The 12770-nt window shown below is 42.6% G+C and overlaps 1 protein-coding gene across 5 annotated transcripts in view; it reads right to left on the bottom strand.

Annotated features, from left to right (window-relative positions):
* LOC108273119 (nucleosome-remodeling factor subunit BPTF) overlaps positions 1 to 12770 on the bottom strand; it is a 56681-nt gene that overhangs the window by 16453 nt on the left and 27458 nt on the right. For 3 of the 5 annotated variants that reach the window (XM_053684148.1, XM_053684147.1, XM_017482148.3), the window contains 6 exons: positions 11419 to 11543; positions 10763 to 10891; positions 9588 to 9741; positions 9171 to 9249; positions 7181 to 7403; positions 6318 to 6464 (listed from right to left, as the gene is read on the bottom strand). In XM_053684148.1, the coding sequence (XP_053540123.1) occupies positions 6318 to 6464; positions 7181 to 7403; positions 9171 to 9249; positions 9588 to 9741; positions 10763 to 10891; positions 11419 to 11543 (857 nt within the window). The remainder of the gene's footprint in view (positions 1 to 6317; positions 6465 to 7180; positions 7404 to 9170; positions 9250 to 9587; positions 9742 to 10762; positions 10892 to 11418; positions 11544 to 12770) is intronic. The other 2 variants (XM_053684146.1, XM_053684149.1) reach the window with 2 other exon arrangements.

Raw genomic sequence — 12770 nt, forward strand, 5'->3', positions numbered from 1 at the left:
CGCAGAATTAAGAAAAATGTCAAATAAGGTCACTTAATTAAAACTGCACTGTCTCCATCTTGCTTGCTCCCGTCACCAGAATTACACTCACGTGAACGTTCGCCTTTCGTTTGCTAGTTTGAACGCAGGATAACGAAAGAAAGAAAGTCTGCATTTTCAAACCTTTTTTTTTTTTTTTAAACTTTTGAAGATGATTCTCGAAGATGATACACCCACAATAATCCCATCAACAAGCTCCAGTGCATCATGCTTTATTCCAATCCCAAGACCACCCACACAGAAAAGCAGCTGCATTAAAGGAATCTCACTGTGACGCATTGCAAGTTGAGAATTGGTTCTCTCTACCCATACTTTTAGAGTTCAACATCGTCAGCAAACAGGCAAAACACGCCCTGACCCCGTCATGCGCATTCCTTACGGACTCCCGGGACTCGAACCTGAAGCTCGACCACCTCCGCACCCCGGAGCAGCGCTTTAAACTGGCCGGTTCACTCGACAGAGCTCTGAACGTTCTGAACTGACGCCATGACTCAATGGATTACTTGTTCGACGGCTCTCTTAACACGCTTTGATGGCTGCCACGATAAACAGCGCCAGAGCAGGTAAACAGGCGCCTTCAAACACCAAATGAGATCTGAGGATGGGCGGGGGAACAACAGAGAAGTTTATGAATGATGCATTAATGCCTTCAATCCATCTTGTTTTTCTGAACACACAACATTCATCTCATGTCTTATGTTTTCTTGACAAAACAAACAACCAACAACAAAAAAAAAACCCTCCAGCGGTATCCTTCCATCGCCTCTTCTTCGGTGGTTTAATAGCAACCACAAGTCTTCAATTGAGAACCTTGAAAACGCTCCGTTTCAGTGGCTGCGGGGTGGGGTTCACCGCCATCCTGACATCAAACAGCTGCCCTGTGGATGGATGGAGGCTTGGAAGAGGAGCTAAGTGACGCTCTTCTCAGACATGGAAAGAGCAGAAGGAAACTCTCTATGCAGCCTGGGCTACCTGCACCAGGCCCATCGGCCCGGGGGGGCGGGGACTCGTTTTCATGCCGACTTCCTCCGGTGTCTCCAGAACAAACAGCACTACCTGAAACGACCGGGCTGGAAAAACACACCTCTGTGTGTTGCAAGCTTGGGCTCTCTCTTTCTGCGTCACGCACACTAACACAACCTCACACACGGTCTCTAAAAGAGCACACGGCACGCCAAGCAGGGGCCGAATTTATCGAGCAATTAAGGAATTCCACTTTTAAAACAGAGAGAGGTCTTTAATAGTGGATAGTCATGTTGTATGATGTAGTGTGTGTGAGTTAATCATTAGTTTTATTCCCCATAAATACAAAAAAGTTAATCATTCGAGACACTAATAATTACCACAATGGGGGGGGGGGACGACCCTCACACAATTTATGAATTCCTGTATGAAGCTATGGTACATAACTTACTTTTGTGATCTGATGATCATTTAACACACACTACAATTTATCATGGACTCTGTGTGTGTGTGTGTGTGTGTGTGTGTGTAACACCACACTGATATCAGTCTAATATACTGAAAAAAAAATCCCCTTTATTTATGGTCATGTTGTTTATTATGGTCATTCCCTCCCTCAACCTTTTCTTTCCTCATTTCTGTTATTTTTTCTTTCCTTCCTCTAAACCCAAAAGCAGTCTTTCCTTTTTTATTTCTCAAATGTATTATTTTTTTCTTTCCTTTTCCCCTCCTAAATCCACTAAATGTTTTCTTCCCTTTTTGCCTAAGTTCTTTTTCTCTACTTTTCCATTCTTCTGGTCATACTTTCTCTCTTCCTTTTCCTCTTGCTCGCTCATCCTTTTTCCTATTCCCCCCATTCTCACTTTCTTCCGTTTTCTCCTGCTCTCATTCTTTTTCAGATTTCTTTCTTTCTCTTTTCCATTCTCACTCGATTCCTTCCCGTTTCTCGTGCTCTTATATTCTTTTTCTCTCACTTTCTTTCTTGTATTTTCTCGAACTTTTTTCTTAAACCCTCTCTTACTTTCCTCACACTTTCTTTCACTCTCCACCTCACTTTCTTTTCCATATTTCTCTCTCTCTCGTCCACTCACTTTCTTTTTTCTCTCAACCTTTCTTTCTCTTTTTCCACTCACATTTTTTTCTTCCTATTTCTCATGATCTCGACACTTTCCCCCCTTTTTTCTTTCGTTCTTTCTTTCTTTTGCGCTCACTAAATTTCCCTCTTTCTTCCTCTCATTTTCCTTTCTTTCTCTCTTCCTTTCCTTTATAAGACGAAGCAGGGTCTTATATACACCGTTCGTTCAAAAAACCTTAACCCTCCCCCCAAAAAAAGTTCACATTTTATATATAGAAGAGGGAAACAAAAAAAAGGGTAAAAGAAAGTGTAACATTAGATCAATAATCCATACAATTAAACTAGCAATTTAATTATTTACATGGTCACGCGTTTTCAGCACTTGCTTATCGAACCCGCTCTCCATACAGAAGGAGTCTCCCAACATAGGCGAAGTTTCTTCTCAGTCTTTTTCATCATTGCACGGATCCTTCTTGAATGAGGCAATCCCATAATTCGGTCTATGAATCTTAAGGTCAGAACATTTTGGGTCCGACCTGAGAACCGGCTATACTTTTGAACTGTTGTCTGGCCGGCGAGTGATTGATAACACAGTGATTGCATTTCTATAAATATAAAGTGATCTAGAAATTAATGCGGGACTAAATTGCTCATCAGGGGTCTAAATAAAAATCTTCACCCAGACATTTGTAAAGCTGCTTTGCCACCATGTCATATTATTATACACTATATAAATAACATTTAACTGAATTAGCCAGACTTGGTTTTAGATTTGAACTTCTTCACACTATGCTCCGTATGTGAGGCAGCTCAGGATACGTAAACACTGCCAGGGTATAAGCTCTATAAACACTGTGGCACAACGCCTACTGCAGGATGTGACATTTGTTGTAGTGCAAAGCTATATTTAAAAACATCCTCTGCTCCATGGTGTGAAGTGTCAGTAAACACATAACCAGGTGCTGTAATGGCTAGGAAAAATCGTACACAAGGAAGAAGGAAAAACAAAACAAAACGGCAACCCCAAACACCCGTCAATATTTACCGTCCCTCCTAACGTAACCAAGCAGCGGTGGCGTCTCTCTCTCTCTCCAAGACGATACGCTCACGGCTGAATGGGTCATGAAAACGTTCTTATTAGGATAGGTTTGGTCAGTCTTTTACTACTGAGAGGACGTAAACAAGTCCCAGCTTTGCTCTGATGCCAAGTGCAGTGATTAATGGCCTTCATCATGGGTTGTGGACGGTGATGTAGCTGTGAAGCATTTACACACAGCACTGGAGTTCAGTGCCTAGCAGCCTCCATACACAGACATGTGTTCACAATCATGAGTGTTGATGCAGTTTAGAAGAATTAGTAGCTGCGTTTACATGGACAGCAATAATCCACTCTTAATCCGATTAAGACCGTACTCTAATTAAGAAACTACCATGTAAACAGCAATTTTTACTTACCTTAATCTAATTAAGGTCATAATCGAAGTAAGCACTAATCTAATTAAGACAGGTGGAGTACTCCTGTTTTAGTCGCATTATGGACGTGTATTACAGACATGTAAACACCTTAATCACACTATTAACGTGGTGTGAGTTTTCACCGCATTTTGCGAAAGGACACGATCGCACACGGCAGCGCAACCGTTTTACAGCGGACAAGAGAGTTCGGCTGCGTCCCAAATCGCATACTTTCCTACTATAGGCCTGTAGTGGAGAAAAATACATGCATCTCGGCTACTATATAGACGATAACTACGCGATTTGGGACACATCCACCGCTTCAAGCAGTCGTCTATTAGCACGTACAGCATGACTAATAATTAACTGCACTTAAAGCGTTTGTAAAAAAAAATATAAATAAAAATACCCAAAACTGTATACGGTACCACAACGAAGACGAACTGTATGTCGATACGTGAAATTCTGGAGGGACGTCGGACGGCGTGGCGCGGTTACGTAATGACGTGTGCCGTTAATCTAATTATGTTCTATAACATGTAAAACGAGTACATGACAGGAGTATTCTAAAAGCGACTCATGTAAACACCTCAATCACATTATTATCTTACTCAGAGTAAGCTCAATAACTAGATTACTACTGTCCATGTAAACGTAGTCAGTGTTGTTTAAATAAATAAATAAATAAATAAATAAAAACCCACATTTCCCCACCACCTACTGACACAGGATAAATTTAACCCCTACTTCTCAGGTTCTTAATAAAGATCTCCTCACAGAAAACTTCACCATGTCAACAATTATATGCTTTTTAAATTCACAGTCCCCCACACAAGTCCCAGTGAATTAGCTGTTACTATAGAAACGATAACGTATTAGAAAGAATGCTGAGCCACAGCAGTGATGGTCAGTAACTTTGAGATACGGTAAGTAACCATGGGTACTGTAAGTAATACACAATTGTCAGTATTCATCAATAACAGGCAATACCTCTCAATAATGAGTGGTTAGCTTGTTCACCTCACACCACCAATGGTTGAGGGTTTGATTCCCGGCGCGGCCCTGTGTGCACACGGAGTTTGCATGTTCTTCCCCGTGCTGCGGGGGTTTCCTCCGGGTACTCCGGTTTCCTCCCCCAGTCCAAAGACATGCATGGTAGTCTGATTGGCAAGTCCAAAAGTGTCCGTAGTGTATGAATGGGTGTGTGAGTGTGTATGTGAGTGTGCCCTGCGATGGATTGGCACCCTGTCCAGGGTGTTCCCCGCCTTGTGCCCCATGCTTCCTGGGATAGGCTCCAGGTTCCCCGTGACCCTGTAAGGATAAGCGGTACAGAAAATGGATGGATGGAAGCATCAGTCCATCAATAACTCGAAGGGGGTAACGATGAGTAACAGTCAGTAGCCATTATTAATGGTACAGTAGCTGTATGGCACCATTAATTGCCTGTAATTAATCAGTAAAGACCTGTGCCCATTTACTAAAAGTCAATAAATCTAAGTAATAATCAGGAGCAATCAGAAAAGGCAGCTGGCATCAGAAACAGTCAGTAACTCAGTAACAGTCCACAGCCCTGTGTAATAGTCAGTAGGTTTTAATGACAGTTCATAACTTTGTACCAGTCAGGAGCACTCAATAACTGTCCACAGCCTTGTTTAACAGTCTTTAGCTTACAACAGTCATTAGCCTTGTGTAACAGTCAGTAGCTTTGATTCACAGGTCCATAGCCTTGTGTAACAGTCAGTAGCTTTGATTCACAGGTCCATAGCCTTGTGTAACAGTCAGTAGCTTTGATTCACAGGTCCATAGCCTTGTGTAACAGTCAGTAGCTTTGATTCACAGGTCCATAGCCTTGTGTAACAGTCAGTAGCTTTGATTCACAGGTCCATAGCCTTGTGTAACAGTCAGTAGCTTTGATTCACAGGTCCATAGCCTTGTGTAGCAGTCAGTAGCTTTGATTCACAGGTCCATAGCCTTGTGTAGCAGTCAGTAGCTTTGATTCACAGGTCCATAGCCTTGTGTAGCAGTCAGTAGCTTTGATTCACAGGTCCATAGCCTTGTGTAGCAGTCAGTAGCTTTGATTCACAGGTCCATAGCCTTGTGTAGCAGTCAGTAGCTTTGATTCACAGGTCCATAGCCTTGTGTAGCAGTCAGTAGCTTTGATTCACAGGTCCATAGCCTTGTGTAGCAGTCAGTAGCTTTGATTCACAGGTCCATAGCCTTGTGTAACAGTCAGTAGCTTTGATTCACAGGTCCATAGCCTTGTGTAACAGTCAGTAGCTTTGATTCACAGGTCCATAGCCTTGTGTAACAGTCAGTAGCTTTGATTCACAGGTCCATAGCCTTGTGTAACAGTCAGTAGCTTTGATTCACAGGTCCATAGCCTTGTGTAACAGTCAGTAGCTTTGATTCACAGGTCCATAGCCTTGTGTAACAGTCAGTAGCTTTGATTCACAGGTCCATAGCCTTGTGTAACAGTCAGTAGCTTTGATTCACAGGTCCATAGCCTTGTGTAACAGTCAGTAGTTTTGATTCACAGGTCCATAGCCTTGTGTAACAGTCAGTAGCTTTGATTCACAGGTCCATAGCCTTGTGTAACAGTCAGTAGCCTTCAAGAACAGAAGAAGTCTTGTGTAATGGTCAGGAGGCCTTAAATAACAGCAAGAATTCATGAATAACGGTCTGTAGCTGTAAATAAAAATGAGTAGTTCTTAGTTAGAGCATCAGTAGTCTTGAGTACAGTAATCAGTACTTGTCAGTAGGCACCAGTAACGGGCAGCAGCAGTACCTCCTTGCATGTTGGGCACACTGAGTGTGACGATCTTGCTGTTGGCAGGAAGAGGGATGACTTTGCCAGTTACAGACACGGGACTGCCTGAGATCTGGAAGGTTTGCCCTGTTGTCGTGGAGACGGTGGTAACAGTGCTGCTGGACACTGTCATATTAAGAAATATAATTTACGTCAAAAACAGTGGTGAGAAATCAGTGAGGTGGGGAAAACAATTAAGTGCTGAAGAGATTTGATGGCGTAACGGGGAGCAGCAGAAAGAGGCCCCTATTCGATCAAGCACCCACAAAGTTTGTAAAAACTAGTGTAAAATTTACTATTGTAAATTGCAAGAGTGCTACAATTTACGATGGGGAAGTGTTTCTGACTGCTCTGCGTAATGGAATGATTGAATAAGGCGCTGCAATTCCATGAGCAACAGAACAAGATGCCACTGACGCCACACATGCTCTACAGTCATCACAACATAGGACAAAAAAAAAGGCAACAGTCAGTCAACGGTCAGCCAGCATTAGCATGCGGTGCGTCATCTCATGCAAGGCATGTCGTAAAACGTTCCACTCATTCGACGACAGCAAACTGCTGCGTATGACTGGAGGGTTAAGCAGGCATGGCTGTGCTTTGGGGTAGCTAGCCACAATGGTTTAGGAACAGATTCTTTTAAACGCAAAAATAAAGGGGTTATGGAAATAAACAAGGATCTAAAATGAAAATGGAAATGACCACATTCTGACATTTAAATGTCACAGAAAAGTCACAGTATGGTGAATGACGTGGTGCATCTCTTCTTTATGCATACTGCGCTGAAATTGGGAGGTTTATGAGAGCAATGAGTAAAACCCGGCAGTTATGATGCCCCTTACCTTGACCTTGGACCCAGGTAGCAAATGTTTGTTGGAAGTTTTTATTTTGCTGGAATGTGACTGGCGTGCCCATCTTGGTGGCCAGTACCACTTTGGTTCCAGGTGTGACCTGGCTGATGAGGGACCCTGCTGTCGTTTTGGGAGTGCTAGGGGTGGCAGGGCTGGCCGAGGGAGTGGAGGCTGCAGCGGCTTGCTGCTTTTGTTCCTTTTGTTCCTGACGTTTCTAGAATGAAAGAGGGTAAAGGTTCAAACTGACGTCGTACCAGGCAGTTATGAGCAACAAGGCTTTACCACTGGGCGGCAAGGCATAGCTCTGCAAACTACCCCAAACAATCTTCAGTAAAACACTAGTAGCAACTGTCTAGCAAAGGTGTTTGCTCTTTTCAAATAACTTCCATTTCACATAGGACAGAACATTATGGATTACATCAAATCTAATCAAGTGAAATCCCAGCAAAAGTGAACTGCTGTTCATCCCGGGACATGCGTCCCTACTAGGGATGTCACGATAACTAAAATCTAGTAGTCGGTACGGATACCACCAAAAGTACCAAATTCGATACCAAAGTCGATACCACGGTGTGGTTTAAAAATAAAATGTAAAAAATTAAATGAAAAACTCTCCTGGAGGACATCCTCCTCTGGCTGATACTGGCAAAAAGAGAGAGTGAGAGAGAGAGAGAGAGAGAGAGAGAGAGAGGGTATTTTAGTTATCAAACACTGACAATGAGTGGAGGTGCACTCCTAAACACGCGCGCACACTCACACAGAGACAGACGCACGCGCGCGCGCACACACACACACACACACGGAGACCGACGCACGCGCGCACACAAACGCATGCACACAGACACCCCTTATACTCTAAATGCAAGCATTAGTTTAAGTTCACTGATATGATGGCAGGACAGAAAGATTTATTAAAAGCATGAACATTTGAATAATTATTAGTGACGCGAGGCTACATTTAGCTGACAGGACACGGGCTGAGCGGCGGTGCACGGTGGCCCATTCGGAGGTAGTTTATAACATCGCACTGTGTCAGCGTCGTTAACAAATAACTGGCTATCGCTAACATTACATGGAGCATAACGTTAGCTGGTTTCACGACAACAACGCCGGCTGCCTCAAACAAACATAATATAGGACCGTACAGGTGCTTTGCTAAATTCCAGGTGTTTCCTCGCTTTGTTTGAAATGAACGATATCATCGGTTACACACCGGAAACCGATGCTAGCTTTTCTCTCTTTTCCTCTCAACGAGTCAGGCGGAGCTAAACTTGTTAAGCTAAGCTTCTGTAGTTTTTCCCGTGTGTTTGTAGGCGTTCCTCTTCTTCTTCACCACTTGTGGACCGACTAAAACACTTGCGCGTATTTGCTGCCCCCATCAGGTCCGGAAGAATTGCAACCTCGGTACCTCCATTAGAAACGGTTCCAATGCTAGTGCAGAAAAACAAGTACAGTCACGTTTTAAGAACGTTGGTACCGATGCATCGGTTCTCGTGACATCCCTAGTCCCTACATCGGATTAGTCCTTCTCTATCCGCAGAGGCCACTCAGGTCATTTTGAGACTGAACTACTGCAACTCACTCCAGGCAGGTCTGCCTCTGCATGTCATTGGACCTCTGCAACTGATCCAGAATGCAGCTGCATGACTTGTTCTCAACCTTCCCAAGATCCTCCACACCACCTCATTACTACGCTCCCACCACTGGCTTCAAAGCACTTCTGTAAGCCGTTGTGGATAAGGGTGTCTGCCGAATGTTAAATGAACGTTTGCTCATCTGTATGTTCACTAAAGATTCAAGTATTGTCACACTTGTGCTTGGGTGAAAAGAAAACCTCAGTTTTACTGTGACGGGATAAAAGGAGCTGCATTCACATGCTGCATCATAATCCACATACATTTAGCATGGAAGCCTAATTATGAACCGAAACTGGTCTGGACTTGGTGCGGTAGTGACGATAAACATTTCACCGTCTTCCCACCTGTTGCTGAAGCTCCAATGCTTTCCTCCGAGCACTAATCCTGGCCTGCTCTGCTGCCTGGGCTTTCTCCCTTTCCGCTCTGAATTGGACAGAGAAACAAAACAACGCATTACCCAAGGATACAGCATGATCTACAATGACTTCAAAAGTAACAAGAGTCTTAAAAGGTACAACGCATTAAACTGAAGGCGCAATGCGTTTAAAGCCACAGCATGCAATTTGTAAAATCAATACACAGGCAAAGGCAAAAATAGCAACATTCTTTTAGCAGGAACAGCAGTGAAGGGAGGAAAAAAAAATATAGATGAAATAACAGATGATGAGAATGGAAAGTTTTTTTTTTTTATATATAAAATGCACGAAATGTAGCAAGATTAAGCCTTAGAGTGTCAGTTGTTTATATGCATATAAATGTACCGCTCTGCAAATGCTCGGATTTCCCACAAGTGGAGATCTTCTTCAGGAACCCAGGTTTCAATGATGATCGGGCCATCCTGCTTGCCAGGCTCAGGGCGTTTGGGCCGCAGAGCGCTGGAGCGCAAGCCTTTCCTCTGTGGCGTGCACGTCTCTGCTGTTAAAAAAAAAAAAAAGGCAGGCACAACTTCAGACTCCAAACAGTTTGCTATTTAACTAAAATATTCAGCAAATGCCTACTGCTAGGGAACCATTTTGTGTTTATGTAAAACTAGGTATTGTCTAGGACTGCGAGTGAAATGAGTTTGAAACCATTTTTGTGATCTCCATCATGCCTCAGACGGCCAAGCAACTAATTTACCTCAGACTGTTAACATTAAACGACTAGTTCAGTTAACTAGAACTAGTAATCTAATTACTTTAAAAAGAGCCGTCACGCTGTCGTCCATGATTTTTATTTTCCGAGCTCGTCCGCACCAGTCCCGTTGCATTATGTGATTGTTTGACTCGCGCAGTCCATCGGTTGCATGCTGCAAAATCTCGCCGGAAGCAGTACGACATCCCTACTGAGAATTCGGACAGACTATCCCTCTGGCGTGCTGCTTTTCAGGGTAGTACGCGAATTCGGACGCAGCCCTGATTTAGAATATGCTGTGTCATCGAGTAGCCACTCCGCTTTCAGTTTCCATCAAGGGTGCAGGGAGTCGATCTCACAAAAGAGTCAATTCACTGATTCCAGGCATTAAAAGCTTAGGTAACCAAAGCCAAAGTTTTGGAACTGATTCTACACACAGAAAATGATTCGCTTTGCTCAAACACAGCAAGCAAAAATGTAGTGTTTCACTTAGTAAGACAGCCAGGGCATATTAGTCTTTAGTTTGAATTTGATGGCTAGAATTAAACAAATCATGGCTTGAAATGCAGGTAAGACCCTCTTGCAGCGATTAACGCCACGGTAAGGGAGTAGACAATAATCTGAACTTATTTTAATGACACCAAGTTTAGCCCTTCTAGTTATTAATTCGTATACCTGAAATACCCTTAAAATATTCATTAAAACATGAAAGAAGGAATTGAAGACATTCGATGTTGCTGTGACCTTGACCCTGTAATCAGTTCATATGCTCGTTACAAAAAAACCCCCCCAAAAACCATATTATAAGAAAGTGCACTCTGACCTCTGGGCGTTTCAGGGACCCCAAGAGGACAGATGATCTTCCGTATGCAGTATTCTGACCGGATACCGTGAGGGCCGACGTCTCTGCGCTTGATGATCTCTGTGGTTGTGATCTCGGTCTCGGAAGTTTCTGCATCACACAAAGACAGGATGGGGGAAGAGTGTATTATTAAAGGGGGTGCACATGTAATGCAGACGCGCGTGTTCGAATTCTGAAGTTGCAAAATTTGGTCATTTGTTACACTGAGAAGTCAAAAGAGTTTGTTTTCGGACCCAATTTGATTTATTGCGATTTACTCTCATTTGGTTACAATGTCTGCCACATCGGTTGCTATAGCAACGATGCAGGCGTGTATGTGGCTAACTAGTTAAGTGCATTGATACAGATTAAGGGAAATGAACGAGTATAATAATGTAGCACATCAAAAGGTATTACTCAAATTTAGCTAGCATCAACCATTTTCTCTACCGCACTATTTGCCCAGCCATTAATCAGATCACACATGTGGCTAGAGGACATCTGGAAAAAAGTGTACGATATAGTAATATGCCAAGAAATGCCAAGAAACCTGGATTTGTGCCTAAGGATAGTGTTAATACAATATGTTTAAACACGGAACCAAATCAACAATGACGAACAACATAGACGGAGGTTACCTGTGCGTGTAATCCCAGCATTAGAGGAAGGTTTTACAGCCATGTCGTCCCAGCGAAGACACGCCCAAAGGAGCCGCAGCATCAGACTCACCCCTGCTAATGAATTCACGGTCTGGAGACGATACCTAAAGCCCAACAACAGCCATTTCAAATCGTTATCAGAAACCCTGACTGATTAACTTCTAAATTGAACTTTGGCTAGGCTGAATCTCATCGCATGCACTGGATTTCCTTTGTGATTTTGGCATTTGCGTCAGTAAAATAATACATCGCATTTTGGCTTTGCCCAAAGTTCAATGCTGCTCTACAGGCACATTTATTTCTCTTGGATGATTTCAAAAGTTTCATGAACATGAGGAAGGATATCTTTTTTTTTTTTTTTCCGACCCTTCCATTGCCAATATGACTGGAGGGGAAAAAAAAAAAAAAAAAAACCCAAAAAGGAAGGAAAATATATCTGCATTTTTCATAGCTTTACTGGTGTGTCCTGAACTTTAAGTGAAAATGGGTATACTGTCTATGAAAATACGTGCATGTCACTAGTACACTAATACAAACTGGGACCAGGAAAAACCAGAACCATGTCACAGACACTCCAAGTCTTAGTTTCAAGCCTTCTCATCTGAGAAGGTAAAAATGGAACAAAGTGAAAATTAAATGGAAGTAATCCATTTGACATAATCACCCACACCTTTTATAAAAATTAAAAAAAAATGTTGCCCACTGACCCCATTTCAGAATTTTGCACTGACTGTATCTAATGACAGGACTGGGCTTGTGCGTCCCACTGCAGCTTATTAAAGTCACGAGGTGTAGTTGAAAGTGCTGTGGGGTGAAGCATTAATTTCTTAGCTTTTTTTTTTGCGTTGGTTTTGTAAATGTAATGTGTAAATATCTATAAACCTGAGCTAGAGATTTTCATGTCTACGTTTTGTCGCAGTTACAACTCTCTTACCAGAGCGCATGCTGCTGCACTTGGTTACAGACTTAAATATCACCCATGATCAAGACAGATCATGGGCATACACAGTAAACCATAGCATGAATATTGTATTTTGTAGTGTTTTTAAGCTATAAACACGACTGTGCTGTATTTATGTTTTACTTTAAACATCTGTTCTGCACAATGCCAGTGTCTCATGTAAAGGCCATGGCAGCATGCTGGAAAAGGCACCACTAAAATAGTTTAACGCATTATGTAATTCGTTGTTAGTTAACGCATATACATATTAATTATTTAACATTTACAAAAAAGGGTAAACATCCATTCTGCTCGTCATAGAGATTAAAAGAAAATGGATAGAAGTGAATTGTTGCTGTTTACCCACAAGTACATTACAGTAGCTTTCCAA

Source organism: Ictalurus punctatus, chromosome 12, assembly GCF_001660625.3.
Source record: "Ictalurus punctatus breed USDA103 chromosome 12, Coco_2.0, whole genome shotgun sequence".
NCBI classification, from domain to species: Eukaryota; Metazoa; Chordata; class Actinopteri; order Siluriformes; family Ictaluridae; genus Ictalurus; species Ictalurus punctatus.